This window comes from Prunus mume, linkage group LG5 (assembly GCF_029339155.1).
Source record: "Prunus mume cultivar Tortuosa linkage group LG5, ASM2933915v1, whole genome shotgun sequence".
NCBI lineage: Eukaryota > Viridiplantae > Streptophyta > Magnoliopsida > Rosales > Rosaceae > Prunus > Prunus mume.
Genome location: NC_142702.1, coordinates 6,998,100 through 7,025,945, shown reverse-complemented (window position 1 = coordinate 7,025,945; position 27,846 = coordinate 6,998,100). Strand labels below are relative to the sequence as shown.

General features: G+C 37.1%; 4 protein-coding genes and 1 pseudogene across 5 annotated transcripts; 1 reads left to right on the top strand and 4 right to left on the bottom strand.

The window, feature by feature from the left end:
* Positions 1-476: 476 nt before the first annotated feature.
* Positions 477-23,600, bottom strand: LOC103343799 (cysteine proteinase inhibitor 6-like). 2 transcript variants are annotated; one of them, XM_089053007.1, is made up of 4 exons: positions 23,380-23,590; positions 23,091-23,289; positions 21,920-21,940; positions 477-504 (listed from the first exon to the last, which is right to left on the bottom strand). In XM_089053007.1, exons 1-2 carry the CDS (start codon positions 23,479-23,481, stop codon positions 23,104-23,106), a joined length of 288 nt encoding a protein of 95 aa, XP_088909133.1. In that variant the 5' UTR covers positions 23,482-23,590; the 3' UTR covers positions 477-504; positions 21,920-21,940; positions 23,091-23,103. The 2 variants fall into 2 exon arrangements, with proteins under 2 accessions (XP_088909133.1, XP_008245658.2); XM_008247436.3 differs by lacking the exon at positions 477-504 and having other exon boundaries at positions 21,650-21,940; positions 23,380-23,600.
* LOC103343650 (LEAF RUST 10 DISEASE-RESISTANCE LOCUS RECEPTOR-LIKE PROTEIN KINASE-like 2.1) lies at positions 9,332-11,913 on the bottom strand. Its single transcript, XM_089053000.1, has 4 exons — positions 11,111-11,913; positions 10,961-10,981; positions 10,842-10,868; positions 9,332-10,658 (listed from the first exon to the last, which is right to left on the bottom strand). The coding sequence occupies exons 1-4, from the start codon at positions 11,907-11,909 to the stop codon at positions 9,502-9,504; spliced, it is 2,004 nt and encodes a 667-aa protein (XP_088909126.1). The 5' UTR covers positions 11,910-11,913; the 3' UTR covers positions 9,332-9,501.
* Positions 17,325-19,792, bottom strand: LOC107881978 (rust resistance kinase Lr10-like). Its single transcript, XM_089053003.1, has 3 exons — positions 19,044-19,792; positions 18,735-18,761; positions 17,325-18,627 (listed from the first exon to the last, which is right to left on the bottom strand). Exons 1-3 carry the CDS (start codon positions 19,756-19,758, stop codon positions 17,528-17,530), a joined length of 1,842 nt encoding a protein of 613 aa, XP_088909129.1. The 5' UTR covers positions 19,759-19,792; the 3' UTR covers positions 17,325-17,527.
* Positions 23,601-24,073: 473 nt separating the features above from the next.
* Positions 24,074-26,239, top strand: LOC103343649 (putative transcription elongation factor SPT5 homolog 1 pseudogene; annotated as a pseudogene).
* A 170-nt stretch (positions 26,240-26,409) lies between these two features.
* On the bottom strand, positions 26,410-27,846 carry LOC103343646 (cysteine proteinase inhibitor 12-like). Its single transcript, XM_089053006.1, has 3 exons — positions 27,574-27,846; positions 27,127-27,501; positions 26,410-26,726 (listed from the first exon to the last, which is right to left on the bottom strand). The coding sequence occupies exons 1-3, from the start codon at positions 27,757-27,759 to the stop codon at positions 26,589-26,591; spliced, it is 699 nt and encodes a 232-aa protein (XP_088909132.1). The 5' UTR covers positions 27,760-27,846; the 3' UTR covers positions 26,410-26,588.

The window sequence follows — 27,846 nt, the reverse complement described above, 5'->3', positions numbered from 1 at the left end:
TTTCTTTTTCCACTGGCAACATTATTCCACAAGTTAAGACAAATAAAATCTCATTTCCGTGTTGACAAATCAACTCTACCCTGTGGAAAATGAAGTTAACAATACATGGCCACTCTTAAGTCACTGTGTTCACTTATTACTAAGTTTTCTGCACATCTAGTACATGTATGTCCTAAACTTCAAAGCTTAAAAGATCGGAGTTAGTACATGGGGAAAGTCAATTGATATCAGAAAGGCCTTAACAATTCCAGCAAATTACATGTAGAGAGAGTGGGGAGTAATGAGACAAAGACTAGGGAATGGAATTGTAACACAGCAACACCAAGTGACTATGGTTGGTATTAATTAGGACACAAGATAACTACTACAACGAAAGCATGTGTACACCCCAATTTGTGGAAGATTGGCATATGATACACACTCATATATTAACAGTGGTGTAGCTTCATCTGATTCAGACTTAGGATACCTTCATTATTCTTGCACCTTCAGAAGCATGTTACACTTCCATTATCTTCGATCACCTGCTCTCACAGTTTAAACACATAGAAATTATATATATACTAAAGCTCAATCCAACTAAACACTGTTCCTAAGCACAGTATAATGACGGAAATGCCCCTCATTTTGCTATTGTTTTTGTTTTGTTTTCTCTTCATAACAGTAAATTGACGAAACTGCCCTCAACTGAACATCTTCTTCTGTTCCCTTTTTGCCCCTTTCCCTCCGCTGCGAACGTTTCGTTCGCTCAGAGAAGGCGTCCATTTTCAGTCCATTTCGAACCAGCTGGTTGGGGGGCAGCTATGGAAGATCTGCATTCATTGTTAGACATGCGTGGGGGGCCGTCGATTTTCGTTTGGGAGGTGGGCTGCAAATCCAGCCGCACTTTTAGTCTTCGTCTCACAGATTTGTGGTCGGGAGATTTCTCATCGTTTCTACAGCCTTCGACTCAGACGTATTCCATCTTTCTTGCTTAAGAGTTTTTGCATCCTTTGTCTTCGGTATGCATCCCGTCAACTTTTTAACAGCTCTTTTGGTCTTCATTTCATGAATTTGATTGTTGGCTGGGATTTTTTTCGTCCTTTGTAGAGCGTGGGTGTGAGCCATGTTCTATCTTTAGGGTATTTTTGATTTATTTTTTACGAATTTGGGTTCATTTATTTGGTTAATTTGATTTCAGGTTCTTGGGTAATCCCTAATGCTATATAAGAGGAGCTGAGGTATTTATATTTCACAACATATTGGGTTCTATCAGGAAGGGGATTGAATCTCACAGATTAGCTCAGGTATTTCCATCGTTCTTATTATTATTATTTTTTTAATCAATTTTCGATTCAATGACTTTGCTCTCTCGGAGAAATCTTAGAAATGGAAATCATTCCCAATTTCTGTTTTGGTTGCTGATAACACACTAGAAAGCAAAGACCAAGCGTGCTTTAAAAAAAAAATTCCTTTTTTATCTGCTTTTGGTTGCTGTATCCTAAATATGGAGAAAAAATTAATGATAAAACACAAGGAAAAAGAAGTGAAGATTAATCGGTTTCGTCAAAATAGAAATTGGGAATGATTAACCAGCAACCATCTGATAAAGTGCCATCTTCCCTTCTTTGTGTACTCTCTAAGTTCTGCTCACGTCAATTTTTTCACCATATGCTCTGAGACATAGCTATGTGGCTTAAACTTTGGTTTCAGTATATGAAAAATATAGTTCTTGATCGAAGCTTTTCTCAGTATATGTCACAGTGTTCTTAAATTCTATCCTAAATTCCCTATGTTCAACTAGAAAGAAAGGTTTCTTTTTATCTTCTTGAAATAATTCATGTTTTAAAACCCATTTATCTAGATTGACTCTCAAGCATATGGTGTCTAGGAAACATATGGTTTACTTTGCTAGTTCAATACGCTTGGTACATAAGTTCTGAAAATTGTATGGCCTGCAGGCATGCTGTAGAGTTCTTGCTTGAATGTGTATGTTTTGTCCTTTTAAAATTACAATTGAACATAATATCCTAGATATTAGGATTGCCGCAGGCTTATGTTGATCATAGTCTGTGCAATGATTCAATCCTGAGTGAGAGAGTGGTTTTGTGATTTTAATTGTTTAGGGTGACTTTTGATTGAGATGTTCGATTGAGTTGTCAGGACAAAAGGAATGTAAATCTAGATCAACGCTTACAGAAAATTAAAGTTATATATTGAAGTTTTTGGTTTATAGAATTAGAGAGGCTGAGAAAACAGAAATCATGCTACAATATACCTGGAATGAAGATTTTTGCTGCCTCCTTCAAGGAACCTAGATCTGTTATGTCTTTGGCCTGTCCAAGTTAGCATATATTAGATAAACTGTACATTAGTATTTATCAAGCAGTTTAGAAAGTGTCACCTTATGAACAGGGCCAAATCCTCCCTCTCCCAGTTTATTCGCTACATTGAAGTTGTTTGTTGCAGCTAAAACTCTTTTTAAATTGAAGAGTGGTAGTCCTGCATCATTCTTCGCAGCTTCAGCTCTTTCTTTACTTATAGTCTCACTCATACAGCCTTCCGTGCTCCCTGTTTCATTCTTATTATTAGAGCATTGGTTGTTTGGAACACTAGAATATATGTGTTTGTGTGAGTGAGAAAGAGAAAAAGAAAGAGAAGGGTGGTAGCACTATACCTTCCATTCCCAAGTATTTCTTCCATATGAAGAATTTGTTGGCTGGGAGATTTTTTGTCAAGAGACTTTCTTTCTTTTAGTGGTTTGATGTTCATTTGATAGTTGAAGGCTATGAAAACAAGCTAATATATAGAGTGACGGTATAAATAGATGGATCATGGATCTTGGTGCAATTCTCTCTGTTTTTTTGGGTTATTTTTTATGCTGTTTTGATTCATGGGTTGGTTTTTATGTATTTTGTTTTAGAAGTTGGACTTTTTGGAATTTGATATTGATATGGGAATTGAAAGCTTTCAGTTCAAGATAATGCTTTTCAGTGTGTGTTAATGAAATTGTTCTCTGGCTTTTCCTTATCTGAAAAATGCCAATTTTCCATGGAAAGAAAGGAGATTAGGATATTATATAGAAACAAAAGAAATTGTTGTGTTATGTATTGCAATACAGTTAGTGAAAGAACTTTTTTTTAATAAATGTTTTTTTTTTTTCAATTCATAGTGGAAATAACTTTAATTGTAGGCTGAAATTTCCAATTAATTGTTTTAAGTTTTGTGAATAGAGCTTAGGAATTAGCTAATGGTGTCAATTGACAATTGGTTGGGATAAGTGTGTGCTTCTTATTTTTTCTTCAAGTCCTAAAGAAAGATGGCAACCGTACAAAAATAGACTTCAACAATTTTCAAACGCAAAAAAAGGATTATATGCCTTATGAGAAGAAGAAACTGAATTTTCAGTTTTTGCGTTTTTTACAGGTGCTGTATAACTGTTTTTTAGACTGTTTGGTAGCTCTTCCCATTGTCTGCTAGACAACAGGTCAGTTTTCTATTCGTCTTTTGAAGAAGTCTTGCATATCAACTGTGGCTAATTGGTGTTTGGATATTGTGTCTTTGAAAATTGTTATTTCTATCATTGTGATGTTATTGCTTATATGGTTTGCTTGATTAGGCTATAGAAATTGTATTTAATTCGTTTTCATATGTTTGTTTTGAAATTTTTTATTTCTATAGCTACAATACTGTTGGTGTGCGTCCATTTTGCTTGATTAGGATATAGATGTAATAAAAATATTGTAATTTAACTCATCCATGTTTATTTTTTCCTTTCCAGCCATCGATGTGTTGGTTGGAATTTGTAATTTTTGAATATGATGCCTAAAAGAATTACAAAAACCAGAAAAAGCCTGAGTTAAATTATAATAGATCGATATTGAATGCATTAGTGCCAAGGAAAATGTTGTTGAGTTGTAAACATTACTCAAAATCTTCCACCGGTTTCATACTTGGTGCATCTACATTTAGCATCTGTTCTAAATTCTTCACTAAATGGCATCAAAATATTTATTAACCAAAAATAGCTAAATACAATGAATAGTGAAATTTCCACCAATGACCAAAAAGAAAACTTAGATGTTGTAAACTATGCAGTGCTCTCAAAGTGTTGGCTTATTTTACTGGTTTGGATAGAGGTTTTAGGTTCCTACTTTTGGTTCTGTTAAGCAAGAGACAAATTTCTTGGTTGAAATTAATTGGCAGAAATTAATTGTTTTCCATTTTGCTTTAGCCAATGGCATCAATTTCCCATTTGTGTTGATCATTTAGGCATATGTACTGTTCTTCTTAATTTTTTAATGATGAATTTTTGGTATGCAAGTTTGATATCAAAGCATCCCCTGTGAATATATACATTAACTTTTTAGTAAGAACCCATGTAAATCAGCTACACGGTGCTTGATTATTATGCATCAAAGTTATTCAAATTAAAGAACACATTATTAAAAAGCATGACATTATAATCAGTAATCGTATACTCTTTATTTCAAATGCAGCATCTAATAGTTTTTAAATAGACAGTGTAGCATCTCCATTGCAATACAGTTAGTGAAAGAACTTTTTCTTAATAAATGTTTTTTATGTTTTCTATTCATAGTGGAAATAACTTTAAAGTGGGAAAAGATCATCAATTTTTAACAATGAGGATGAGATTTTTTTTTAAAAAGGTTGGCTATATATCAAAACACTGTCAAAGATGTAGCACATGTGGCACTAATGCTCCAATTGGGGATCACCAAGTTGTTCAGAGCCCTGTTTTAGAATCTAGAATGTCTTTATTTTTCGCTCTTTTGATTGTTGCTTAATTTTATTTAAAATTGCTCCTCTGCAAATGGTTGGTTGCAAGTCACAATTATGGGCCATTGAACTAATTTCCAGAAACAAATTGACCACATTGGCTTAACTAATTATATAGGGTTTGGTCGATGTTTGGTTTTATCGAATTTGTTTTTTATGGAACATTTGGTATTGGTCTACACTGTCTTGCATGCATATGGATTTTGAAATGAGTTGTGATGTGTTTATTTAGTTTTCTCTTTATGGTGTTGGTTACTTTTCAACCAATTAACATGTGATTCTCCTCTCAAGGAATTTGAAAAGAAACCAGTCTTCAATTCGTATCGTAATATTTTCATGTTTTCATTTGTTTGTGTAAGAAAAGGAAATGTAACAAATAGTTTCTGTTGGTTCTTGATATTCTTCAATACGAAAATCAGTATTGAAACAGATTCATTAATTGAGACTGTCTTATCTCACAAGCAAAACCAGAATTATACTTATTAGCCTAATTTTGTTTTTCTGTCTTTGTATTTTAGATAGCTATTGTGATCCTGCTTTTGTGTGGCTGTTTTTCGAAGTGCTTGATAGCTTCTTTGACTACAGGTTAGTGTTTTATCCATTTTTCAAAAGATTGCATGCATGGTGGCTGTAGCTTATTGATTGCCAAATATTATGACATTTGAAAATTCTCACTTCTGTGGTTCTCAATATCACGGTGCATTTGCTTATAATTTAAAATTGTATAAATGCATGTTTTTTCTCCTTTCCAGCTATCAATCTGTTGCTTGGGGTTTTAAATTTCTGTGCATAATGCGTAAAATGACTAGAGATAGCAAACGAAATCAGATGATGCAAGAAGCTCATAGTTTTGCATTTCAAATGGTATAGAAATCTCTTATGAAAGTGTTTGTCTTGCCGATGATAAACATAAAACCAGAGAAGAAAATGTGTGAGATTCTGACAATTTACTAATTATCGGTTTGAAGAAGAAAAAAGCCCAAGGCAGTTCCAAAATTGCCTCTCCTACTTCCACATCAGAGTTTATGCTCTTTCCTTTTCAATTCATTCATCTCATTAATGTACACATTATATACATAATATTTCATTGTTCACAACTTATTTCCCCACTCAATTTCTCTATATTAAGTGGTAGTTGATTGCATTGAATTTGGGCAAAGTTTCCTTTCTCATAATTGTCTTCAATTATGATTCAATTGTAAAGAAAATTTATCAACTCTTCTTTTAAAATATGATTTTTCTCAAACGTCTTTTAGAATGCAATTTGGTTTCAAAACCCGCAGCATGGCGCGGGTGCCTTTGCTAGTAAGTACGAATTACCAATCGTATCCATTATCCTCGATCACCTGATCACCTGCTCTCACTATACTGACCTATTCCTATCCTTCTCTCTGAACAAGAAAAAGATGAACAGTCTCCTTCCTCCTATCCTACCCAACTATGAAAAGAAGAAAAATGCATAACAATTTTTTTTCTTTATCATCTTCACGCACTACTAAAAGGAGCCTACCAAGTGTGTGGCTCCAAATTGTGTAAGTGGGAAACACTCAAGAAAGAAAAGAAGTATATTCGATCACTTATGGTTGCATCCCAAGAAGAAAAGGAGCCACTCTGATGCAGAACAAATGGCGGATTTTATCGCGGTTGAGCTAGAAAAGGGACGTGGCGGGAATTTGCAGATTTGTCGTCCGAGCTCCGATTAGGACGCAAAATACGATTTTGGAAAGGGAACGATGCCACAAGTCAAACTCATAGCTATTCTGTGACGTATGATGGATTTTGGCATCTTGAGGTCGTTTGGCATTCCAAAACTGCATTCAAAGTTTCGTAGTTAATTTCTGGAATAAATTCTACTTTTCAGTTTTAATGTAATAACTCCCCTAGCAGCTCAAGGGTTGAGAGTTGTGTATTTAGACAGGTTTGGTGAACGTTTTTTGGTAACTCAGATTTGAATAAAATTATCCCAAGAGAATTACTCTCAATTTCTGGTGGAATCCGGATTTCTTGTTACTCAAGGTTTTCGTTTGAAACCTTTGTTGCTTGTGCTGCGTCACACTCAAGGAACTGAAAGATACTCCTAGACATTAGCAATATGAGTTCATAACTACCATTTTTTATCTGAGCATCTAAAATTCCTACTAAGCTATTGTGCATATATTTGAGATAAATCATCAAGTATTTCATGTTTACTTGGTGATTTATCAAACACTTTAATCATTCATATTGCGTTCATTTGCATTGTTTAGTGACTCATACAGTTGATGGCACCAAGACCGTGGTGGCGGTTTTCCTCCTGCGAGCTTGAAGCAATCATGATCAGTGATTGCGTTCCACATAAGGAGTGTCGAAGATCATTCCGTGAAAGAAGTTGAGTTACGAAGAAGTCGGTAAACATTATCTAGAATGTGTCTAGAATAAGTGTATGAGTACTTCTTGTAATCATAGTTTTATAGTGGATTTATGTTGGACTGAGGAGTCCCGTAGCTTTTCCCAGAGGTGGGGTTTTACCACGTAAAATAATTTTCTGTGTGTTCCTTTATTTTATGTTCAGCATGTTCCAAGATTGATAAGCCATATCAATCATGCTACCGAAGTTATTATAATTTTAAATTGGCCTATTCACCCCTGTCTAGGAATTTTTAGTCATCCTACAGGTAATTTCAGGAAGCTATTCTATTTCTAAGATAGAAAAACAAAACCTCAAATAGTTAGAGGTTCGTGCTGATAACGTGTTATATAACTAAGAGAATTTGTAGAGAGAAATGAAGAGTAAAGAAAGACAATAGAAATTGTTCAATCAACTTGTCTATCTCATCTTGGTAAGACCTTTTGTTTATAGGCTTACAGTGATAATAAGACATTAACAACTCTTAAATTACAAGCCCATAATTATGGTATTTAGTGTATATGTTACATAAAATTAGAAAGGGTGAATGCTAATAGGTATGGTAGTCATCCACCAATTCATGCATTTACAACAATCCTTTAATAATCTAAGGTAGATTATTAATATGGAGTCGATTTACCTAAAGCTTAATAAACTGAGTTGATATCAATATTAGTTTACCTGTTTTTTTACCAAAAAGGAAAAAAAAAGATGTTAAAAAGATCTTTTTAACAAAACTTAGGTAAATTCACTAAGCTTAATATGGATATCAATATCAATATTGATGAAGAGTTTATTAATATTGATATAAATATTAATATATTGAATATAATATCAATATCAATATTGATGAAGAGTTTATTAATATTGAATACCATAATTATGGGCTTGTAATTTAAGAGTTGTTAATGTCTTCTTATCACTGTAAGCCTATAAATAAGAGGTCTTACCAACTCATGCATTTACAACAATCTTTTAATAATTTGAGGTAGATTATTAATATGGAGTCGATTTACCTAAAGCTTAATAAACTGAGTTGATATCAATATTAATTTGCCTATTTTTTACCCAAAAGGAAAAAAAAGATGTTAAAAAGATCTTTTTAACAAAACTTAGGTAAATTCACTAAGATATCAATATCAATATTGATGAAGAGTTTATTAATATTGATATTCAATATTAATAAACTCTTCATCAATATATCAATATCAATATTAAACTGTCAATATTGATATTGACAGTTTTTTACCTATTATATTTTTTATAATAATCTACCTATTTTTTATGGACAATAATAATGTCCACTTCAATATTGATATTATCAATATCAGTATCAATATCAATCAATATCAATATATTCATAATACACTCAAGAAAGTTTGGATTAACACAACGCGGTAATGGTCTAGCTAATAAAGTAGTAATTCTTGTATGTTCCGAGTACGCCACGTGGTTGGTGTATCATCCAATATATATGAAACATGTGGAAATATTGTCCAATACACATAGGATAAATAAAATAAAATATTTACACATGTCCTATGTGTATTGGATGGTATACCAACCACGTGACGTACCCAAAACATACCAAAATTTCTCCACATTTCAACACATGAATTATTATGTGTGAGCAGTAATACTTATTCACAAAATATCTTATCAAAGAAAGGTAATTTTGTGGTGTAGACTCATCCTTTTGTGCGAATACGTGTGAGTCTTTCAACGTTTCACTTGGGTTGTTGAGATATATTGCTGCACCGTGGGCTTAGATCTCCTTAAATTAAGCAAGATATCCACGCGTCAACCCAAAGTCTATATGCTTCTTGGCTGAGAAAGTAATGTAATTATGTTATTTTCTTAATTGTAATTTCCCCAACAGTAACAGTACATGACTAAGACGTGAGGACACCGCGGTCAATGGTCATCAAGCAATGGGATTTCGTTGAAGCTGGAAACTTGAATGCCATCAGTTTCTCATGTCCACAAAATCATTAAATCATTGTATATTTGTTTTGCAGAAATTTCTCAGAATGTTGATTATCTGTATGTAATGTTTGGTTGTTGGTAGGTGAAGCTTGACTAGTTTTAAATCATTAAAACGTTCAGAAAATAAAAATTCCATCAACAGCAAGTGCATACTGAAGAGTGGGACACGTTACACTTCAATTTAAAGGAGGAAGGACCAAAAACTGTTGAAAACAAGTTTACAAATCGTGACAGAAATATATTACAAGAAGGATTCGTTCTATCAAAAACGAAACAACCATTGCTGCCCCTGCAGAGTTGAAATGTTGGCCATGAAGCCTTTCCTCGGGCATACTATACGTATACACAGGCTAATTGTCAGCATTTTGAATTAAGCTTATTGAGTCTTTAGAGTCGTCATTAGATTGTGTTGACGATGGCCATGTTGTTTCTGGATTGTCTTCATCATCCACCACTGGTTTGTCTTGTGGATACAGGAAAGGCTTTGGGGGCATTTGAAGGGCTTCAGTTTCTCCTTCAAGCATCTGTACTACTTTGCTCATCGAAGTAGGACGCTCGCTAGGCTTCATTTGTATACACCATAATGCCACTATAAGCATCTTCTTTGTTATTTTCATTTCCTCCTCAGTGGCATCTTCTATCTCTATGTCCTTTCCTTCACTGAATTGGTCATAAACCCATGAAGGAAAGTATATTTGGCTTGAATGAGCTGCAACTGCATTTAGATTCTTTCTTTTTCCTGCTATTTCCATCAACAGCATTCCGAAACTGTAGATGTCAGCTTTGTTTGACACTCCTCCTATATTTTTGTAAAACAACTCTGGAGCTATGTATCCGATGGTTCCTCTTGCTGCAGTCAAAGTTAAACTGCTCTCATCTAATGGACATAATCTTGCAAGCCCAAAGTCAGAAACCTTTGGAACAAAAGTCTCATTAAGAAGAATATTGTGAGGCTTGATATCAAAATGAAAAATTTGCATCTCACATCCTTGATGAAGATAGTCAATACCACGAGCAACTCCAAGTGAAATTTCAAATGCTTTCTTGTACTTTAAGGTTGATGGTCCTTCTTTAGAAAATATGTGTTTATCTAGAGACCCATTTGACATGAACTCGTATACAAGAGCACGCTTCGATCCCTCAACACAATAGCCAATTAGTTGCACCACATTTACATGATGAATCCTTCCAATTGTAGCAACTTCATTGATAAAATCTTGCCCATTTGTTTTGGACTTACCCAGCATCTTAATTGCTACAAGGCGGCCGCTTCGGAGCTTCCCTTTGTATACAGAACCATAACCTCCTTCACCCAATTTGTCCTTAAATCCCTTGGTCATTTTCCTGATATTTGAGTAGGAGTACCTTATTGGCATGAGGTTGTTGTGACTTTGTAAGAATTCTTCAATATTTCCATACATTGATAAGTGCCGCCTCTTGAATTTATAAATTAAAAGCGCAATCAGACACGCAGCCCCAAGCACAGCCCTAGCTCCAAGTGCTAGTCCTGTAAGGAAGTGTCGAAATGAATCATGGAAATATGTGTTGCTGCTACAACCAGAATGTATATGTAATCGAATACTAGAGACCAATTGTTTAACACTGCATGAATTTTCTTTCCTGGAAAGAGTAATTTTTATTTGCTGAGGATAATAATTGAGAAGAAAAAATAAATTGAGATGAAACTCACCAAGGTACACAAGGAAGAAACTGAATTCTGCAAGAAACAGAGCGAATTAATTATTAATAATAACAAATGCAGCTTAGACTGGAAGAAATTGAAAACAATATAGGATTGAGAGTCCTCACCGTGTAGATATTTGATGAAGCCTGCATCATCAAAGTCAAAAGTTTTCATCAAGTTTGAACTTTAGAATCTTGACATGTTAAAAAACAGAACATGTGCCTACAGTTATGTTACCAGAAGAAAACAAATGAAGAAATCTTTGACATACTTACCACAGTATAAATCATAGCATTCATGAGAGCAATTAACTTTGTTGGTATCACTGTCGACGTAGCAACTAAACCAGCTTTGACCTCTACGGTAACTCTGCATCCATGTAAGTTCAAAGCCATAGATCATCTCATTGTGGATGTCTATGTAGGAATTGTTCTTTGTAAGCTGCGACGATGTCATTAACATAAGCTCTATGCGACAAAACTCAATCAAGTCTGACGCATTTAATCCTCCAACACTAACATATGAATGCCCATTGGAATTGGAACTACTCATTGCACCAACGCAAGGAGCAGTATCCACATAGAGAGGCGAATTCACCGGGCCTTCACAGGTCAGGAATATTATAGGCTTTGACAGTTTCACATAATCTGTGTCCCACCAATGCCCCTTACCTCTAGGTTGAGAAATCCTATACGGATCCTCATCCTCGTAACTGAAGTTAGACGCTGACAATGAATAATAGGGAACTGAAGAGCAGTTACCCTTGTGAAGATTGGCATCCACAACTCGGATGGTGTAGTTATTATAATTGATTGCCTGCACATAGTATTTTCCAGGATGCAAGTATAATACTGTAAGGTTGTTCTCACAAGACAGCTCATACCTTGAGTCACCGCACTTCTCTGGATCATCTTTTAGTCGGAAAGGGTGGCTTATGTTATGTTTGCCGCACCATGAAGGTTCACACTGTTGACGATAATCATCCTTAGCATTGCAACTCAAACAGCATAAGCTAAGAACTAAGAGGAGGGCTATGAATAATTGTGATGGAGAAGCTACTCTTCCTGCAGCCATAGAGAGAGAGCTTCCAAACGTTGAGTATTGCTTGTGATATGTGGACTTTATATAATAGTAATACTGTGAAAAGCTGCCACAGGAGCATTGCGTGCCAGTTGGCAGAATTGATTTTCTAACTTGTAGAATACTGCAGAAGTAGTGGTTCAATTTCATTTGGAGATATCCTTTCGGATGTGTAGACAGAATTAAAGGCCATTGACCCATTTGCATGCAAAAGATAAAACTTATACGTTTCTCAAAAAATAAAACCTAATCTCCCTATTTTCTACCATCAATTACAACTATCAAAAACTTTCACTCAAAGAAAATCTGAAAAACTCGAAACTTATATCTAAAATCTCCATTTGTCATACACATCTTTTAAGTCAGGGTTGGCCCATTAATTTTGGAGGTCTTGGGCAAAAATGAAAAATGTGGCTTTTTTTGTTTAACACTTACCTCATATTGAACAAAAATTATAATAAAAATATTCAAACTTAGGTGGTAAATAGGTTAGTTTAATTTTTTTTTTTTTTTTTAAAGGGCCCGCTGTATGAAAGATAAAGAAAAAAAGAGTAAAAAAAGGTCTAAATAAAACCCAAAAGGCATTAGTTTCACACATAAAGTTAAACTATTATTTTTGGGGTTTTTTTAGCAGTGTATTCAATTGAGATGTAACACCCCGACTCCGTTTATTTTCCTATTTAATTTAATTAAGGGAAAATATTAAATTACTCCTGGGTTAAAAGTGATTTTGGTCACTTTCTTAGCCGGGAAGATTTTGGGACCGTGAGTGGTGTGGTTGCGTAGGTGTGAGACGAAACTGTAGACAAAGTGTAGGCTGAATCGGAGATTTAACGGCTTTGGCGATCAAAACTTGTTCGGTGGCGAACTGTAATTATTTCAAGTAAGTTTGGGGTAAAATCTGATTTTTCACATTTACCCTCACTTTCTCTCTCCTCCCGCGTCTTCTTCTTCTCCTTGCGATTTTTCCTTCCCACATCGCTCACCGATCGGAAACCACCACACCGCCACCTCCGACCACCCCGTCCGACGAGACTGTCCCTGCTCAACCGCAGCCTCTCTCTCTCTTCCCGCCAAGACACTGAAACCCTCGGGACTCGCGGAAAATGCGAATCGTGGCGAATCGATGGAACTTCCGCCGCCGATCTCACCTCCACCACCATTTCCGACGGTAAGGTGAGGTTTCTCATCCTTTTTGTGTGTTCTAGCTGGCTGTGGGATAGGTTTTGATAGATTTGCAGGTTAATTCTCGAATTGGAAATCTAGGTTTTGGCCGGATTTCAATTTGAAATTCCGGCCACTTGCCGTCCGAATTGGACGTTGCCGTAGTTGAAAAAGTTGCTCCATTCTTCGAGTAGTATCTAGGATTAGAAGGGTGAGCGTTGGTGTGAGATTTTCCGTCGCCGGAAACTTCTCTACACACCCGCGCGCTGCCGCGCGCGGTGGCGGCGCGTGGGCAAGGTGGGTGAAGTTGTTTTTGTCCTGTTGAGATCCTTAGGTTGTCACGAGTGCGTAGGATTTCGCGGATCTCAATTTGGATATCGTTTGACTATCGAACGGATTTCGCATATTGTGCGTTATCCGGGTTCGATAAGTTCTGACCGCTGGATCGTTTCCAAATTGAAGTATGTTGATCTAGGAACTCTTAGAAACCTGTAGGAATATCGCGGATCGTGAATTGGAGCCCGGATGTTCCAATTCAATAATGTGAAGTTTAGGAAATTGATCACCGTGCGATTGGGAAGCGAATTCCAATCAGTAACAGACCCTAGGATGTTCCTTTGGACGTGAGCGCACCGGGAACTTGGGGATTTAAGTATTTCCTTTCGTGAATTTCCGTTTTGGAAGTACGTGATGTTAATCAAGGATTTGTATCTTGGAATAGGTACTTCGGTTGATCACTCGCAGAAGAAAGCGGACTCACGGGCCGGGCAGCTTGGGATTACTTGTGAGTGGACTTTGTTTTAAGCATATGCATGGTTTTAATTATGAAAGTTTTGTGCATATACTTTAAATGATGGTGACTTTGATTTAATAAGTCTTTGGTAGATGATTTGAATATGTTTATATATCTTGGATATATATATTTTGAATATGAACATATATATTTGAGTATGATGATTATGTTGATATGGATTTTGGGATGGCTATCTATATTGTCTATGTATAGAGTATGAGAGGTTGTTGTGGTGAGATTGTGGAAAGATAGGAGTTTGATGGATGGTTGTGAGATGTATGAGTATGGTAGGTGAGTACCATTCCCTAGTTACTAGGCTTCCCACACACGTCGTTGGCAGTGCCGGTGGGGTGGGAAGGCCATGAGATTACGGGTCTCACACATGGCGTTGGTAGTGCCGGTGTGTGAGACACTTTCCATACGTGTCTGGCAGGCCGGCGTATGGGGAGAGTATGTATATTGCTTGAGTATCATCACACACGCCGTTGGCGCGCGGTGGGGTGATGATACCGTCTGCCAGAGGACTTGTTATGAGATTTGTGAGCTACACGTGTCGTTGGCGGTGCCGGCGTGTGAGCTATGGAGTTCCGTCCCGGTTGGACTACTCATCTCCGGACGCGGTTAGTGTTCGGAAATCCTGCGTCAGCTAACAATCCCCCGGTTGGATTGTCTCCCCGGTACATTAGTTTGGAGAGGAGTATATTGTATATTAGAGTCTTAGCTATATATATATATATATTTATATATGGGTATTTACGGGTGTTGAGAGTTGCATATATTTTGGGAAATGAGTTGTGAGCTTGAGATGTGGAGATGTTTTGGACTTTGGGATTTTTGTGTTTGAGTTTTGGTTTCTGAATTGTGAAACTGCATGCTAGAGCATTATTTTTACATGGTGGGGTTACTATGTTGATTTAAAGTGAAACTTTATTTCTGTCCACTCACATCTTTCTGCTTTGCGCCTGCAGAAGTTGCTCCTGAAGGCATTCGAGCAAGTCACGAGCTCGAACTTGTCGTCTGTTAATAGGGTCTGTATAAATTCTTTCTACTCCCTGTTCGTTGTAAAAAATTCTGTAGACGCTCTGTTATTGCCCATGTTAGGCTACTACTTGAGGCCGGAGGCCATTTTATGTTGGATTGTAGTTTGTAAAAGCATGCTGGCTGGGTTGTGTATTGATGTAAATTATTGCAGGTTGTTTATTGTTGGTTTGAGCATTTTAGGGAGACTCTGCCAAAATTTTGGTAGAGTGTCTTGGGTTTTAGTAAGTGGGCCCGCATCGTGAGATGTTTCGGCAAAGACGGATCCGCCGCCGGTTTGAAATTACGGTCCTGCATGAGATTTAATAGATTGTTTTGAAGCTTAAAAGTCCAATGGTATCCAATTAGGATTTTTAAGTAATCAATAAAAATCTCGTGGTATTCAAATAAGATTTTTAAATAATCAATCCAAGTATTGTGGTATTCAATTAGGACTTTCAAAAGATAAGAAAAAGTACGGTGGTATTAAAAAACTTACCAATTTTGTGGTATTTTGTTAAATAGTATATTGTATGAGACTTTTGAGTGGGTGATATTAATATCAAACCCCATAAAAAAAATCCCACCCTCCTATCCTATGCATGATTCTCACGTTTTTTGTTTTTGGGGAAGATGAACAAATGAAGATAAACAAGGTACTCATATCTTTACAAGAGCTTGGTTTAACTAGATTTGATCCTTCTGTATTTAGTGGATAGATTCAGATAGCTGTCTTTGTTTTCTTTGCTTTCTCTAGTCTATCTTGTTTTCTTTTTCTCCTGGCTGTTTGGTTGCATGAGGTGCTTCCCGCCTTTCTTTTGGCTTCATGTCTATACTGTTTGTTCGCTTTCATCTTATGGATAATCTCTTTGCCCATTAAAAAAGGAGACTCATATGGCTTACCTTCAGACATCTAAACAATAATTTCAGATACGTTGCTTTCAATAGTTGTTCATATTGTGCAATATGCATGCTTTTTCTCAATAGATTTTCAACTCATTTATTTCCTTTGATTTATTTGTCTTTCTTTAGTCAATTTGTGGAATTAATTTGAGTGACAAGTGTTCTATACTAGTATCATGTCATAGCTGGACCATTTTGACTTGTTTTCAGCTGCCCAATTTCTTATTTGAATTGATTTAATTAACTTATCTGTTGTAAAATTTATAAATTCAATTAATTCAAGATTTTTCTTTCTTGTGGCTTGTTTCCTATGTCAATTCTCAATTCCATACCAAGTTCTCTATCCAAAACTTAATAGATGTATGGTTCTAGTTTAATGATAGTTATGTTTGAAGTTTGGGACTGCTATGGTTTTAGCTCTAGAACAGGATGATTTGAAGATAGCCATACATGACAAATAGTAATGATAACTTGAGCTAAGATTGGTGTAACTTCAACTTTCTGCTTCTTTAAAGGCTTGGCATCGTTTAACTAATGGATGAAAGATGGCTAACCCGAATCCAATCCACACTTCGGTGAAATCTACTTTGGAGAATACAAGCAAGTCCTACATGAATTAAAATCATAAGTAAAATCTTGTAATTACAATCTATTAAAATCATAAGAAAAATCATGTAATTACAAATCAGGTTGAAATCTATTAAATTAAAATCATGTAAGTATAATCTATTAAAATCTCAATTGAATACACCCCCTTTAGTGTGTAAGGGAAAGGATACAATACAAAGCTCTCTCTCTCTCTCTCTCTCTCTCTCTCTCTGATGGAAAGTTGGGGCTTTGAGTTTTTCAGTTGGCCGGCTGAGTACTGGGTACTTTCCTTCCTTTGGGTAGGTGAAATCAGGGAAATGTGAATGGTGGATTGGTTCTTCTTTTTCATCATCAACACCACCACCTAAACAGATTTTCCGCAAGAAAATTTTCCATTCCCTTTTTTCTTTATGTGGAAAGCATTATGTGTAATGTACATGGGTTTTTCTTTGGGTCCAGTCCTTGCTATGATAAAAAGGGTTTCTTCATTTTAATTTACCTCAGAGGACATATCAGCAACAAGAGGAGAAACAGCAGCTGCACCGCCCAACCTGCTCATGCTCAGAACCTACATGTTGTGTAAACATAACAAATTCACACCCATTCCCCCCCCACACACAAAAAAAACAAAAAAAAAAAAAAAAACAAAAAACAAAAAAAAGCTTTACTTAGAAATCCATGATTTGATTATCATTATCTAATCCAGCAAACAAAATGGAATGGCGGGTGGGGTGGGTTGAGTTGAGAGAATAAGGTCAGCAGACGCTGAACAAAATGGTGTTGAATTGGCAACTAACGACTTGCTAGTCATTAATGCTCGGACCCTCTTGGTAATTTTTGTTGTTGCATATTTATGGGCTAAACTAAATATCTATAATTTAAAAGATTTTTGTGCTTGAAGGTGGAAACTTGAATAAGAGTATACATAAAAGTATGCAAGACAGTTTCTAGGAAATCAGGTTTCTTTTGTGTTGCTTTTCGTAGGCGAATTATTCAATGGCAACCAATACATCTTTGGGGAATTCCATATGCTTTTCATTATCTAACACTACTTTCTCATCAGTTTATTCCCCGACGCTCTAGTTTATTTGATATTAGTCACAAGTTACAAAAACAATTGCACTTCTGACTAATCATTTTAACTTCGTCAATCTAATTCGGATATTACAGGTAACTCTTGGTGGGGGCGTTTTGCAGGTATTGTAACCCTGTCTCTTGTTGAAGCAGTCGATGAGAAAGGATTAGGGGGCATTTTTACATTGTCTTCTCCTTCCAACATTTGAACTACAGCTTTCATGGAAGGACGATCTACCGGGTACCACTGGATGCACCATAGCCCCACAATTGCGATTTTCTTTGCGATTTTAGCATCAGTCTCTTGCTCAACGTGGATGCGGATGTCTTCTCCTTGATCTAGAAGATTATAGATCCATTCGGGGAAATAAACTTGGCTGCTGTTCGCCTCTGTGACCTGAACATTTTTCCTGCCTCCAACCATTTCAAGTAACAACATTCCAAAACTGTACACATCTGACTTGTAGGACACGTTACCGAAGTTCCTAGAGAAGACTTCAGGTGCGATGAAACCCATGGTGCCCCTAGCAGTTGTCAAGGAAACTGCACTTTGATCGTTGGCGCACAACTTGGAAAGACCAAAATCAGAGATTTTTGGATTGAAGTTTTCATCCAAAAGAACATTGTGAGGTTTGATATCAAAATGAAGGATTCGTTGGTCACATCCGTTGTGAAGGTACTCAATTCCTTTGGCTACGCTGAGAGCAATATATTGCAGCTTCTCCCAACCAAGGAAATGGTTGTTGCTGTCTGCTGATGTTATAAAATTCTGCAGTGAACCGTTTGGTGCAAATTCATAAACCAAAGCTCGTCTAAATCCATCAGCACAATAGCCAACCAATTGAACCACGTTGACGTAGTGGATTCGACCCAATGTTCCCACTTCATTGATAAACTCTTCCCCATTTCCTTTGGAATTGTTGAGGATCTTTACAGCTACAAAGATCTCATTGGAAAGCTTTCCTTTGTACACTGTTCCAAAGGTCCCCTGTCCCAGCTTGTCTCTAAACGTATTGGTGATCCTCTTTATATCAGCATAAGAGTACCTTGTGGGCTTGAGAGCTCTGTAATTTTCCAAAAATTCTTCAATCATGGTTTGTTTTCTGTCAAAAGTGTACAACCGATGGAGAGAAACGAGTGCCACCACAAATAAAAATGAACCCACGATCACACCTACAGATTGTATATTCGGTCAAGAACCTCTATCTTTATACAGAAAAAGGGATTTAGGAAAAAAAAAAAAAAAAGAAAAGAAAAGGACAAAGGGCTGCATGGCTTACCTATAACCACTAGCTTTGTTGAGGCACCTGTAAAAGATTTTAATGCCATTAGATTCTCATGTCCCCAAAATCGTTCAATCATTATTGTATTTTATTTTGCAGAAAAATCATATTCTTGGTTATCTTTATGTTATATGATGCATTACAGTCTATATGCCAGAAATTTCGTTCTTCTTTCTTTATTTTTTTGCATTTCCTATCTAATTCATGGTAGCTAATGCAACATAAGATATTTAATTGCATAAATTCTTGATGGGGAGCAAAGGGATGATGCCTGACTAGTATAGTGATATGGATGAAAGACTATACCTTGTTTGCCCACTTTGAAGCACTCCGTTTCTGATTCAGTGTCATTGTTGTTCTTCAATTTACATTTTCCACCTTTCCTCTCACAATGTTTACATTCTGGTTTGAACCATTCCAAACGAACATGCTCTGACTCGAATAATATACCATATGGAACACTTGGAAGGTTATACAGTTTGGTACAAGAAGAAATGGGAGCTTCGTCAATGGAAGAATCTGAAGATATAGCCAATATTTGGTGGCTAGTCTCACTAAGGCAAGGGATTAGATCATATAATTTTCTATGTGCTGGTGAACAATTGAATAAAGTATAGTAGAGCCCTTCGTCTTTGAATTGGAAGGCAGAGGCAGACAGATTAAGTTTATGAAGCTGCCTGGGAAAACAACCATCTGGATCAACCACTTGAATTACCTGAGATTTGTAGTTGATATGAGTGACGGTGAACTTCACTGAAATTGGCAGGTCAAGCACCGTATTGTTGCTTCCATTGCAGGATAAATCAAATCCGGGGTAGCCACAGTGATCAGGCTGCTTGTCTTTGAGTCGAAAAGGGAATTTGATAGGTGGACTGGAGTCTCCACAGCGTAATTCTGAGCACTCATTTTGGCACGCTCCAATATTAACTTTGAAGCCTACCATGAACAACAGGATGAAGAAAGAAATTGTCATCTCTGAGGAAATACTCAACTTTTCTCTGCACCTTGAACATCTAATCATACTCCCAACATGTTATCTAAAATAAGATATCATGTGGTCTTCCACCAACCAGTTTTTCTTTACATCTTTTTGAAAGCAGCAGAATTGGTCTAAACCTTATCCTCCTATGACTCGTTTTTTTCCACTGGCAACATTATTCCACAAGTTATGACAAATAAAATCTCATTGCCGTGTTGACAAATCAACTCTACCCTGAGGAAAATGAGTTAACAACACATTAAAAAAAATTCCATGTTGACAAATAAATTCCTGCCCACAAAATTTCTTTATCTTGAATAATATAGAAAAATCTGAATAATGGAGAATCGGAAACGAGTGAGTGTTTCTATCAAGGTTTTCAAATAATCATGTACCAAACTATTTAAGCATCACCACATTCTCTGCAATAGCTGAACTTCAGCAATAATAAATTTTGAATTTTCGAGAAAAGGAAAAGAAGAAGAAAAGAAAATGAATAGATAGCCAAAAATATGAGAACTTTCTCCCAGCACTACATAATGATTTACTGTGGACAGGAAAAAGTGCTGGTGTTCAGATCTTTTACAGGGGAGTTGGGGCAAAATTTAAGCAACTCTAGTCCTTGGTCTATTTTCACCTGTGCCTGCATTTGTTGCACTCTGTCATGTATATACTTTTGACAGAACAGAAACTCGAGCCATAATTGAACAAATGTTTGGAAAATAACAGAGCTCTCAAGCCCACAAGGTACTCTTATTACCAATAAGAACACAAGTTGGGACAAGGTACCTTATTACTCTCATCATAGCCAAAGGAATTGAGGCACGGATGTGACCAACGAACCTTTATTTTTTATATCAAACCTCATAATGTTTTGTTGAAAGACAACTTCTACAAATTAAAATTTAAAAAAATTCTGATTCGAGGATCAAACTGCAGTTTCCATGACAACTGCTAGTCTGCCAGGGTGGGACCATTGTTTACATTCCACCTAATTTGTTCTCCATGAACTTGGGTAACGTATCATACAAGTTAGATATTCACAGTTTTGGAATGCTGTTACTTGAAATGGTTGGAGGCAGGAAAAACGTTCAGGTCACAGAGGAGAATACCGTCCATGTTTGACTTCACAAAATGGATCAAGGAACAGGGGGAAGGCAAATGCACTCGTGATCAAGGAAATGGTGATCAAATTGCTAAGAAACTTCTTGTCGTTACGGTTTGGGGCATCTGGTGGTGCCCAGTAGATCGTCTTTCCATGAAAGCTGTCCTTCAAGCCTTGAAAGGAAGGGGAATTTAACCACGCCTTCTAATCCCTTTTACCTCTAGCGCTTCAACCGGAAATAATGTAACTAGGGTTGCTTTAGTGTGGTAACAAATATCAAATCAAATCAAATAATGTTACTAAATGAAGTTGACCCATACTAGTACTGTTCCAATTGTGTTCCTATTTACATTCACAAATAATGAAAAGCCTAATATATTAGGGGTACCACAGTAATTATAAATTAGTTTTTCAAAAAATAGAAATAAAATAAATTCACCAATGTTTTCTCTCACTACTTTTTCATCTTTCTTCTCTTATTTCTCCAGTAATATTTGTGCATGTGTAGGATTGCTAGTAAACAGAATGAAAATGATGACGTTTCAAACAGATTCTTGAGTTTTGGTAAAAAGATGACGGACAGTTACACTCATTCTCAGTCTCACTACTTGTGGAAGTGTTGAGGTTTATTAAAAAAAAACAAGACTAAGAACTGGAATAATATCAAAATAATGGCCACTTGTTACTAAGTCTAGTACTTGTATGTCCTAAACTTCATAGCTTAAAAGATCGGAGTCCGTACACGGGGAAAGTCGAATGATATCAGAAAGGCCTTAACAATTCCAGCAAATTACATGTCGAGAGAGTGGGGAGATATTGGGACAAAGATTAGGGAATAGAATTATAACACATTGCATTCAAATTGGAAAAATAAGTACACAACAATACCGAGTGATTAGGGTTGGTATTAATTAGGACACAAGATAAATACTACAACGGAAGCATGTATACACCCAAATTTGTAGAAGATTGGCATGCTACAGACTCATATATTAACAGTGGTGTAGCTCCATCTGATTCAGACTTTACCTTCATTATTCTTGTACTTAAACTTTAAACTTATCTTCTTTGCCTCCCCCACCTTAAGAAGCATGTTACACTTCCATTATCTTCGATCACCTGCTCTCACAGTTTAAACACATAGAAATAAGTACGAATTACCAATCGTTTCTAATATAGACCAAACATATCCAAAGGTTAAAAATATGACAAGTTAGACCATAAATTTTTAAATGGTTTTGTTACTATACTGACCTATTCCTATCCTTCTCTCTGAACAGGGAGAAGATGAACAGTCTCCTTCCTATCCTACCCAACTATGAAAAGAAGAAAAATGCATAACAAATTTTTTTCTTTATCATCTTCACGCACTACTAAAAAGAACCTAACAAGTGTGGCTCCAAATTGTGTAAGTGGGAAACACTCAAGAAAGAAAAGAAGTATATTCAATCACTTATGGTTGCATCCCAAGAAGAAAAGGAGCCACTCAAGGAACTGAAAGATACTCCTAGACATTAGCAATATGAGTTCATAACTACCATTACCTTGTTGATTTCTTTATCATACTTTTACTAAACAAAAATTTATGTTTTCCATTGAGAATATAACTTCAGTGATTACTTTTTTAGAGCAGTTGGATTACCCAGGGCCAGGAAAGATCAAGAGCACCCAACAAGCAGAGATACCTAGACTGTACCCACCAGACTGAACGATGTTCTTGCAAAGCTTGGCTAAAAGGACTTAATGTACTTCATTTGAGCTTGATTTAACAATTTTTAAGACCAAATTTATTTGCAAAGCTCAATGGCGTGGTAAGAACAATTCTGAAAACACACATGAATCATCTATTTTCTTCCAAGGAGTGGAAGAGAAAAATGGAAGGAAACAGGCCTGTTCTTCAGATAGAGGAGTGAGGAAAAAGGACATGAAATGAAGGCTAAAAAACAACCCAGAATTTCATAAAGTAGCATGCATATTTTTAATCTTTGGGTTCTCTTTCATTAGAAAACAAGGAAGCAGGAAAACCAATGCCAAGGAGAGGATCCAAGTCGTCTACAATGAGTGAATTTTTTGTGTAAATTGCTTACAATTGAATTTCCAAAATCTTAAACTCTTAAGCTCAGTTAAGAAATTTACATTAACAAGAAATGCAAATCTACAATTTTATATACTTCCACACGTATTGACACAAGGTAATTCTCCAAACAAATGACCAGGTAATTAGAAAAAAGCAATAAATAAATAAAAAACTAAATGAAAGCCCACAAACCTCTCAAGAGAAACTAAGAGTCAGCAACAGGCTTGAACTCCTGCACTTCCTTGAAGTTGGCCCAAGGCTTCACCCAGACCTTGGCTTCAAAGAGCTTCTTCTTCCCCGCGTCGGTGACCTCAATCGTCAGATAGTGCAGAGTGCCCGAAACCACCTGCACCTTCTCATTCACCACCCTCACAAACTCAAGCAGAGCATTCTGCACAATTAGTTATTCAATCAATCAATTAACCAAAAACCCAACCACAATCTTTGTTTCACGCAAATAGAAAAAGGGCTTTTTGTTTACCTCCTTCTTGTTGTATTCTTCGACGGCGAAACGAGCCAGGCTTTCGGTTTCGACGCTGTTCTCGGAACCTTGAGATTCGCGTACTGTGCCAACTGCTGCCATTTTTGGGTGAGAATTGGTTTTTGCGAGCTGAGGCTTTTGGATTTGAGGTAGAGAGTTGTATGGCTATTAATACACACAGGAGGAAGGAAGATGAAAATTTCGATTTCAATTCTGTTGACTCTTCGACATACTGTGTGCACGGAAACGTCGGTATTTCGCCCATTGGATTTGGGACACGTGTACGATTCTCCTTGCTTAGTCTGTAAGAATGTTTTTTTTCTTTGAATTTTATTTTTTATGCGAAATAGCTTTTTTTTTTTTTTTTTTTTTTTTCGAAAATACGAAATAGCTTAGTCCGTAAAGTTTTGGGAAGACTTTTTTGTTGTAGCAAAATTGCGAGAATAGCGCAGCATATAGTTTAGGTGGGATTTCGATAACGTACTCCTAGTTTTATTTAAAATACTTGCCTTCTTTCGTGGAAATAAGAACTCCTACTTTCCTGTTGTGTGACATGTGTGTCAATATTATTTTTTTGGGTACTTTTTATAAATTATTTTTACATAATATTTGTAAATCTGTGGCTTAGAGGAGATAGGAATGCCCCCTTCCTTGGGCAAGGAGGAAAGCAGTTTCCTAGTCCAATTTTGTCAATTCAATAGGAGATTTATGTCATGAAAAGCACCACTACGCTCTTTCTACCCAACAAAAGCCCTAGAACCCCAAATTTGATCCCATCAGCACACAGACAGCCATGGCTTGTCACAGAGATGAAGATGACTACGAACCAGACCGAGTTCTAGATGGGGATGAAGAAGAGGAACATGAGGAGGAGCAGGGAGGACAAAGATCCAGACAGAAGCGGAGGAGATCGGATTTCATAGACGATGATGAGGCTTATGATGGTGGTGTGAGTCGTAAGCGGAGGAATAAGAGGCCTATTGGGTCAAAGTTTCTTGATATCGAGGCCGAGGTCGATAACGATGAGGAGGAGGAAGAGGAAGATGAGGGCCAGGACGACTTCATTGTTGATACTGGAACTGATCTCCCTGAAGAAGAACATGGTGGTAGAAGGATGCATCGTCATCGTCCATTGCAGCCGCAAGAAGAAGATGTTGAAGCGCTTGAGAGAAGAATTCAAGCGCGGTATGCAAGGTCATCATCGAGTCATGCAGAATACGACGAGGAGGAGACAACTGATGTGATGGTGAATCAGCAAGCTCTTTTACCTTGTGTTAGGGACCCGAAGTTGTGGATGGTGAAATGCGCGATCGGTCCTGAGCGAGAGGCAGTTGTTTGCTTAATGCAAAAGTATATTGATAAACCTAAACTGAACATCAAGTCTGCTGTTGCCACCTCAAAAACTTTATATACATTGAAGCCGACAACGAAGCCCATGTGAGGGAGGCTTGCAAAGGTCTGGGCAATATACTTGCCCTACATAAGTTAAACCGTGTTCCGATCGGAGAAATGACTGACGTTCTTTCAGTTGAAAGCAAGGCAATTGATGTTTCTAGGGGTACATGGGTCAGAATGAAGATGGGGACCTATAAAGGAGACCTTGCCAAGGTTGTGGGTGTCGATGATGTGCGGCAGAGAGTCAGGGTAAAGTTAATTCCAAGGATTGATTTACAAGCTATTGCGAATAAACTGGAGGGCAGACAAGTTGTGAAAAAGAAGGCATTTGTTCCTCCTCCACGCTTTATGAATATTGATGAAGTAAGACAACTGCATATTCATGTAGAGCGTAGACGAGATCCGGTGACTGGTGATTACTTTGAGAGTATTGATGGCATGCTGTTTAAAGATGGTTTCCTGTACAAGGCAGTATCGATGAAATCAATTAGCTCTCAAAGCATACGTCCCACTTTGGATGAACTTGAAAAATTCCGGAAACCCGGGGAGAACGGTGCCCGTTTGTCAACTTTATTTTCAGACAGAAAGAAGGGACCCTTTATGAAGGGTGATACAGTTATTGTTGTCAAGGGAGATCTTAAAAATTTGAAAGGATGGGTTGAGAAAGTTGAGGAAGAGATTGTTCATATCAGGCCCGAAATGAAACAGCTTCCAAAAACTCTTGCCTTAAACGAAAAGGAGCTTTGCAAATACTTTGAACCTGGGAATCATGTCAAAGTTGTATCTGGTACTCTGGAAGGTGCAACTGGTATGGTTGTTAAGGTTGAGCAGCATGTGCTCATCATTTTATCTGATATAACCAAGGAACATATCCCTGTGTTTGCTGATGACGTTGTGGAGAGTTCTGAGGTGACATCTGCTAGTTGCTGTTCTGATGCAGGAGCATCTACAAGGCTCTCCAAGAGTACTTGGGCCCGTTAGTCTATTCTTTTACTAGGTTTTCTTTGAATTTCCTGTTCTGGTTTAATTTTCCAGAGAGTTGATTAGCATCCAACCTTAAGTCACTTAGGTTTACTAGTTGACAAGGTTCAGATGGCATGTATCCTTGCAATACTCGTAGTCTTTTTCTCAATTTTATTCAGAAATTACCGATTATAGAATTTTCTTTTCGATTTCTTTGCTCTAGAACTCAATTATCTTCGTTCCAACTTTTATTCTATTGCTTTATCCTTCTATTCTCCGTATAGAAGTATAGTGGGAGCCGTATGTCTCAAAAGTAATATATAAAAAATTTATGTTAAAAATAATAATTTTTATAAACAATAAAAGGATTTTTAACCGCAATTCCAACTAATTTTTTAGTTTCTGTCTTCGTCCAACTCTCATACTGACATTGACAACAGTAGGCGGAAGCTGCGGTTGTAGCTAGGAACATGGCTTGGCTGTGGGTTCTGACGAAAAAAACCAAAAAAAATCTAGTGTCGAAATGGTCGACAGCAGTCGAAAGGTTACCTAGGCAAGGGAGTAAGAATCCCTCCGCGGTCTGAGGCAGGAATAGGGATAGAGAACTTTGTTATGGTTGGTAGGGACGAGAATGCGATGGGCAAATCGAAGCCATTCCAGGAGTGAGGGGAATTGAAAGAAAAGATAAGTAGCAATAGCATTATTATACATACACATACAGTTCGAAAACACAACCACACACCAAAGTGTTGGCATCAGGTCATAAAAAGTTATACAAACAGCAACCAAAGCAATTGTACACTCAGTTAGTTCCAGAACATTTGCTTTGCTACAAACTTGCTATATCTTAACTAGGAGTGATCTGCCTCCATCTGGTTCAGTTTGAAGGTGCCTTCATTGTTCTTATGCACTTCAACTTTAAACTTCTCTTCTTTGTCTCCCCTCTTCAACTTCAGAAGCATGTTAAACTTGGCATGTTCTTCTATCACCTGCTCTCACACAGACAGTTCAAACATATGCAAATCAGTACAAACCCATTGATCTCAGAACAGAAACAAATGAAGAAAAGAAGAAATTAGAAGATTCCTGTGCACTATACAGAACAATTTGAGTTCAAATGCACATTTAAAAACAACAAAATGCATTTCAATCTTCTGAACCATCTAAAGACTACCCCAATACCAATTCAATTCAATCAAATATTACCTATCCTCCAATACCCAATTCTCCTTGCCACCCAATTGAAAACAACCAAATTTAACCCACCGAACCCCAATTCTCCAAAATGCATTTTAAATTGATTTTTAACACCCAATTCAGCACAACCAAACACTGCCCCAAAAACCCAATAAGAAGTGAAAGAGCACAAGAAATGGGAAGGGCACAAACCTCAGCCTTAGCGTGAACAACTTCTTGAAGCTCATAAGGAAACAGAGAATTAGACCTTTGCTGGAGGCTCTTAACAGCATGATTTGCAGCATCCTGAACCTGAGGATCGTGTGGCGGCACAGATTGCCACCCGGGACCATGCCCACCTTCCTTAACACCAAGATCGGAAGGGGTAAACGACGGCGTTTCATTACAGTCACCGGCGTGCTTGAACTCCTGCACTTCCTTAAAACCCATCCATGGCTTCACCCAGACTTTGGCTTCGTAAAGCTTCTTCTTTCCGGCATCGATTGCCTCGATCGTCAGATGGTGCAGAGTGCCAGCAACCACCTGCTCCTTCGCCTTCACCACCCTCACAAACTCAAGCAGAGCATTCTGCACAATTTTCAATTAATTGAAATTCCAGCATAATATTGTAGAAATTAAAAGGCAAAAAAGAGTAAAGACCTCCTTGTTGTTGTGATCTTGGACGGCGAAGCGAGCGAGGTCTTCGGTTTCGAGGCTGTTCTGGGAGGCGTGGGATTCGTGGACTCCGCCGAGAGTGGCCATGTTTTGGAAATGGGAGGGATTTGATTCTTCTGCGAAGGATGAGAATGCGAGGAAAGGTAAGAGGACGAAGAAGATGAGTTGCATAAACAGATACAAGAAGAAGAAGAAGAAGAAGAAGATTTCGATTTCAATTTCATCTGCTTTTGTTTTGTGTTTGGGTTTCTGACACTT

Excerpts from the sequence above, each read along its gene's own strand:
- LOC103343646 (XM_089053006.1), bottom strand. The coding sequence starts at position 27,759 with ATGCAACTCATCTTCTTCGTCCTCTTACCTTTCCTCGCATTCTCATCC. Across the intron at positions 27,502-27,573 it reads AAGATCACAACAACAAGGAG|AATGCTCTGCTTGAGTTTGT; the intron begins GTCTTTACTCTT and ends AAAATTGTGCAG. Across the intron at positions 26,727-27,126 it reads TTGTTCACGCTAAGGCTGAG|GTGATAGAAGAACATGCCAA; the intron begins GTTTGTGCCCTT and ends GTGTGAGAGCAG.
- LOC103343799 (XM_008247436.3), bottom strand. The coding sequence starts at position 23,481 with ATGGCAGCAGTTGGCACAGTACGCGAATCTCAAGGTTCCGAGAACAGC. Across the intron at positions 23,290-23,379 it reads AAGAATACAACAAGAAGGAG|AATGCTCTGCTTGAGTTTGT; the intron begins GTAAACAAAAAG and ends CTAATTGTGCAG.
- LOC107881978 (XM_089053003.1), bottom strand. The coding sequence starts at position 19,758 with ATGATTAGATGTTCAAGGTGCAGAGAAAAGTTGAGTATTTCCTCAGAG. Across the intron at positions 18,762-19,043 it reads CTTCAAAGTGGGCAAACAAG|GTGCCTCAACAAAGCTAGTG; the intron begins GTATAGTCTTTC and ends AATCTTTTACAG. Across the intron at positions 18,628-18,734 it reads AACAAAGCTAGTGGTTATAG|GTGTGATCGTGGGTTCATTT; the intron begins GTAAGCCATGCA and ends TACAATCTGTAG.
- LOC103343650 (XM_089053000.1), bottom strand. The coding sequence starts at position 11,909 with ATGGCTGCAGGAAGAGTAGCTTCTCCATCACAATTATTCATAGCCCTC. Across the intron at positions 10,982-11,110 it reads ATGCTATGATTTATACTGTG|GCTTCATCAAATATCTACAC; the intron begins GTAAGTATGTCA and ends TTGATGATGCAG. Across the intron at positions 10,659-10,841 it reads TTTCTTCCTTGTGTACCTTG|GACTAGCACTTGGAGCTAGG; the intron begins GTGAGTTTCATC and ends ACTTCCTTACAG.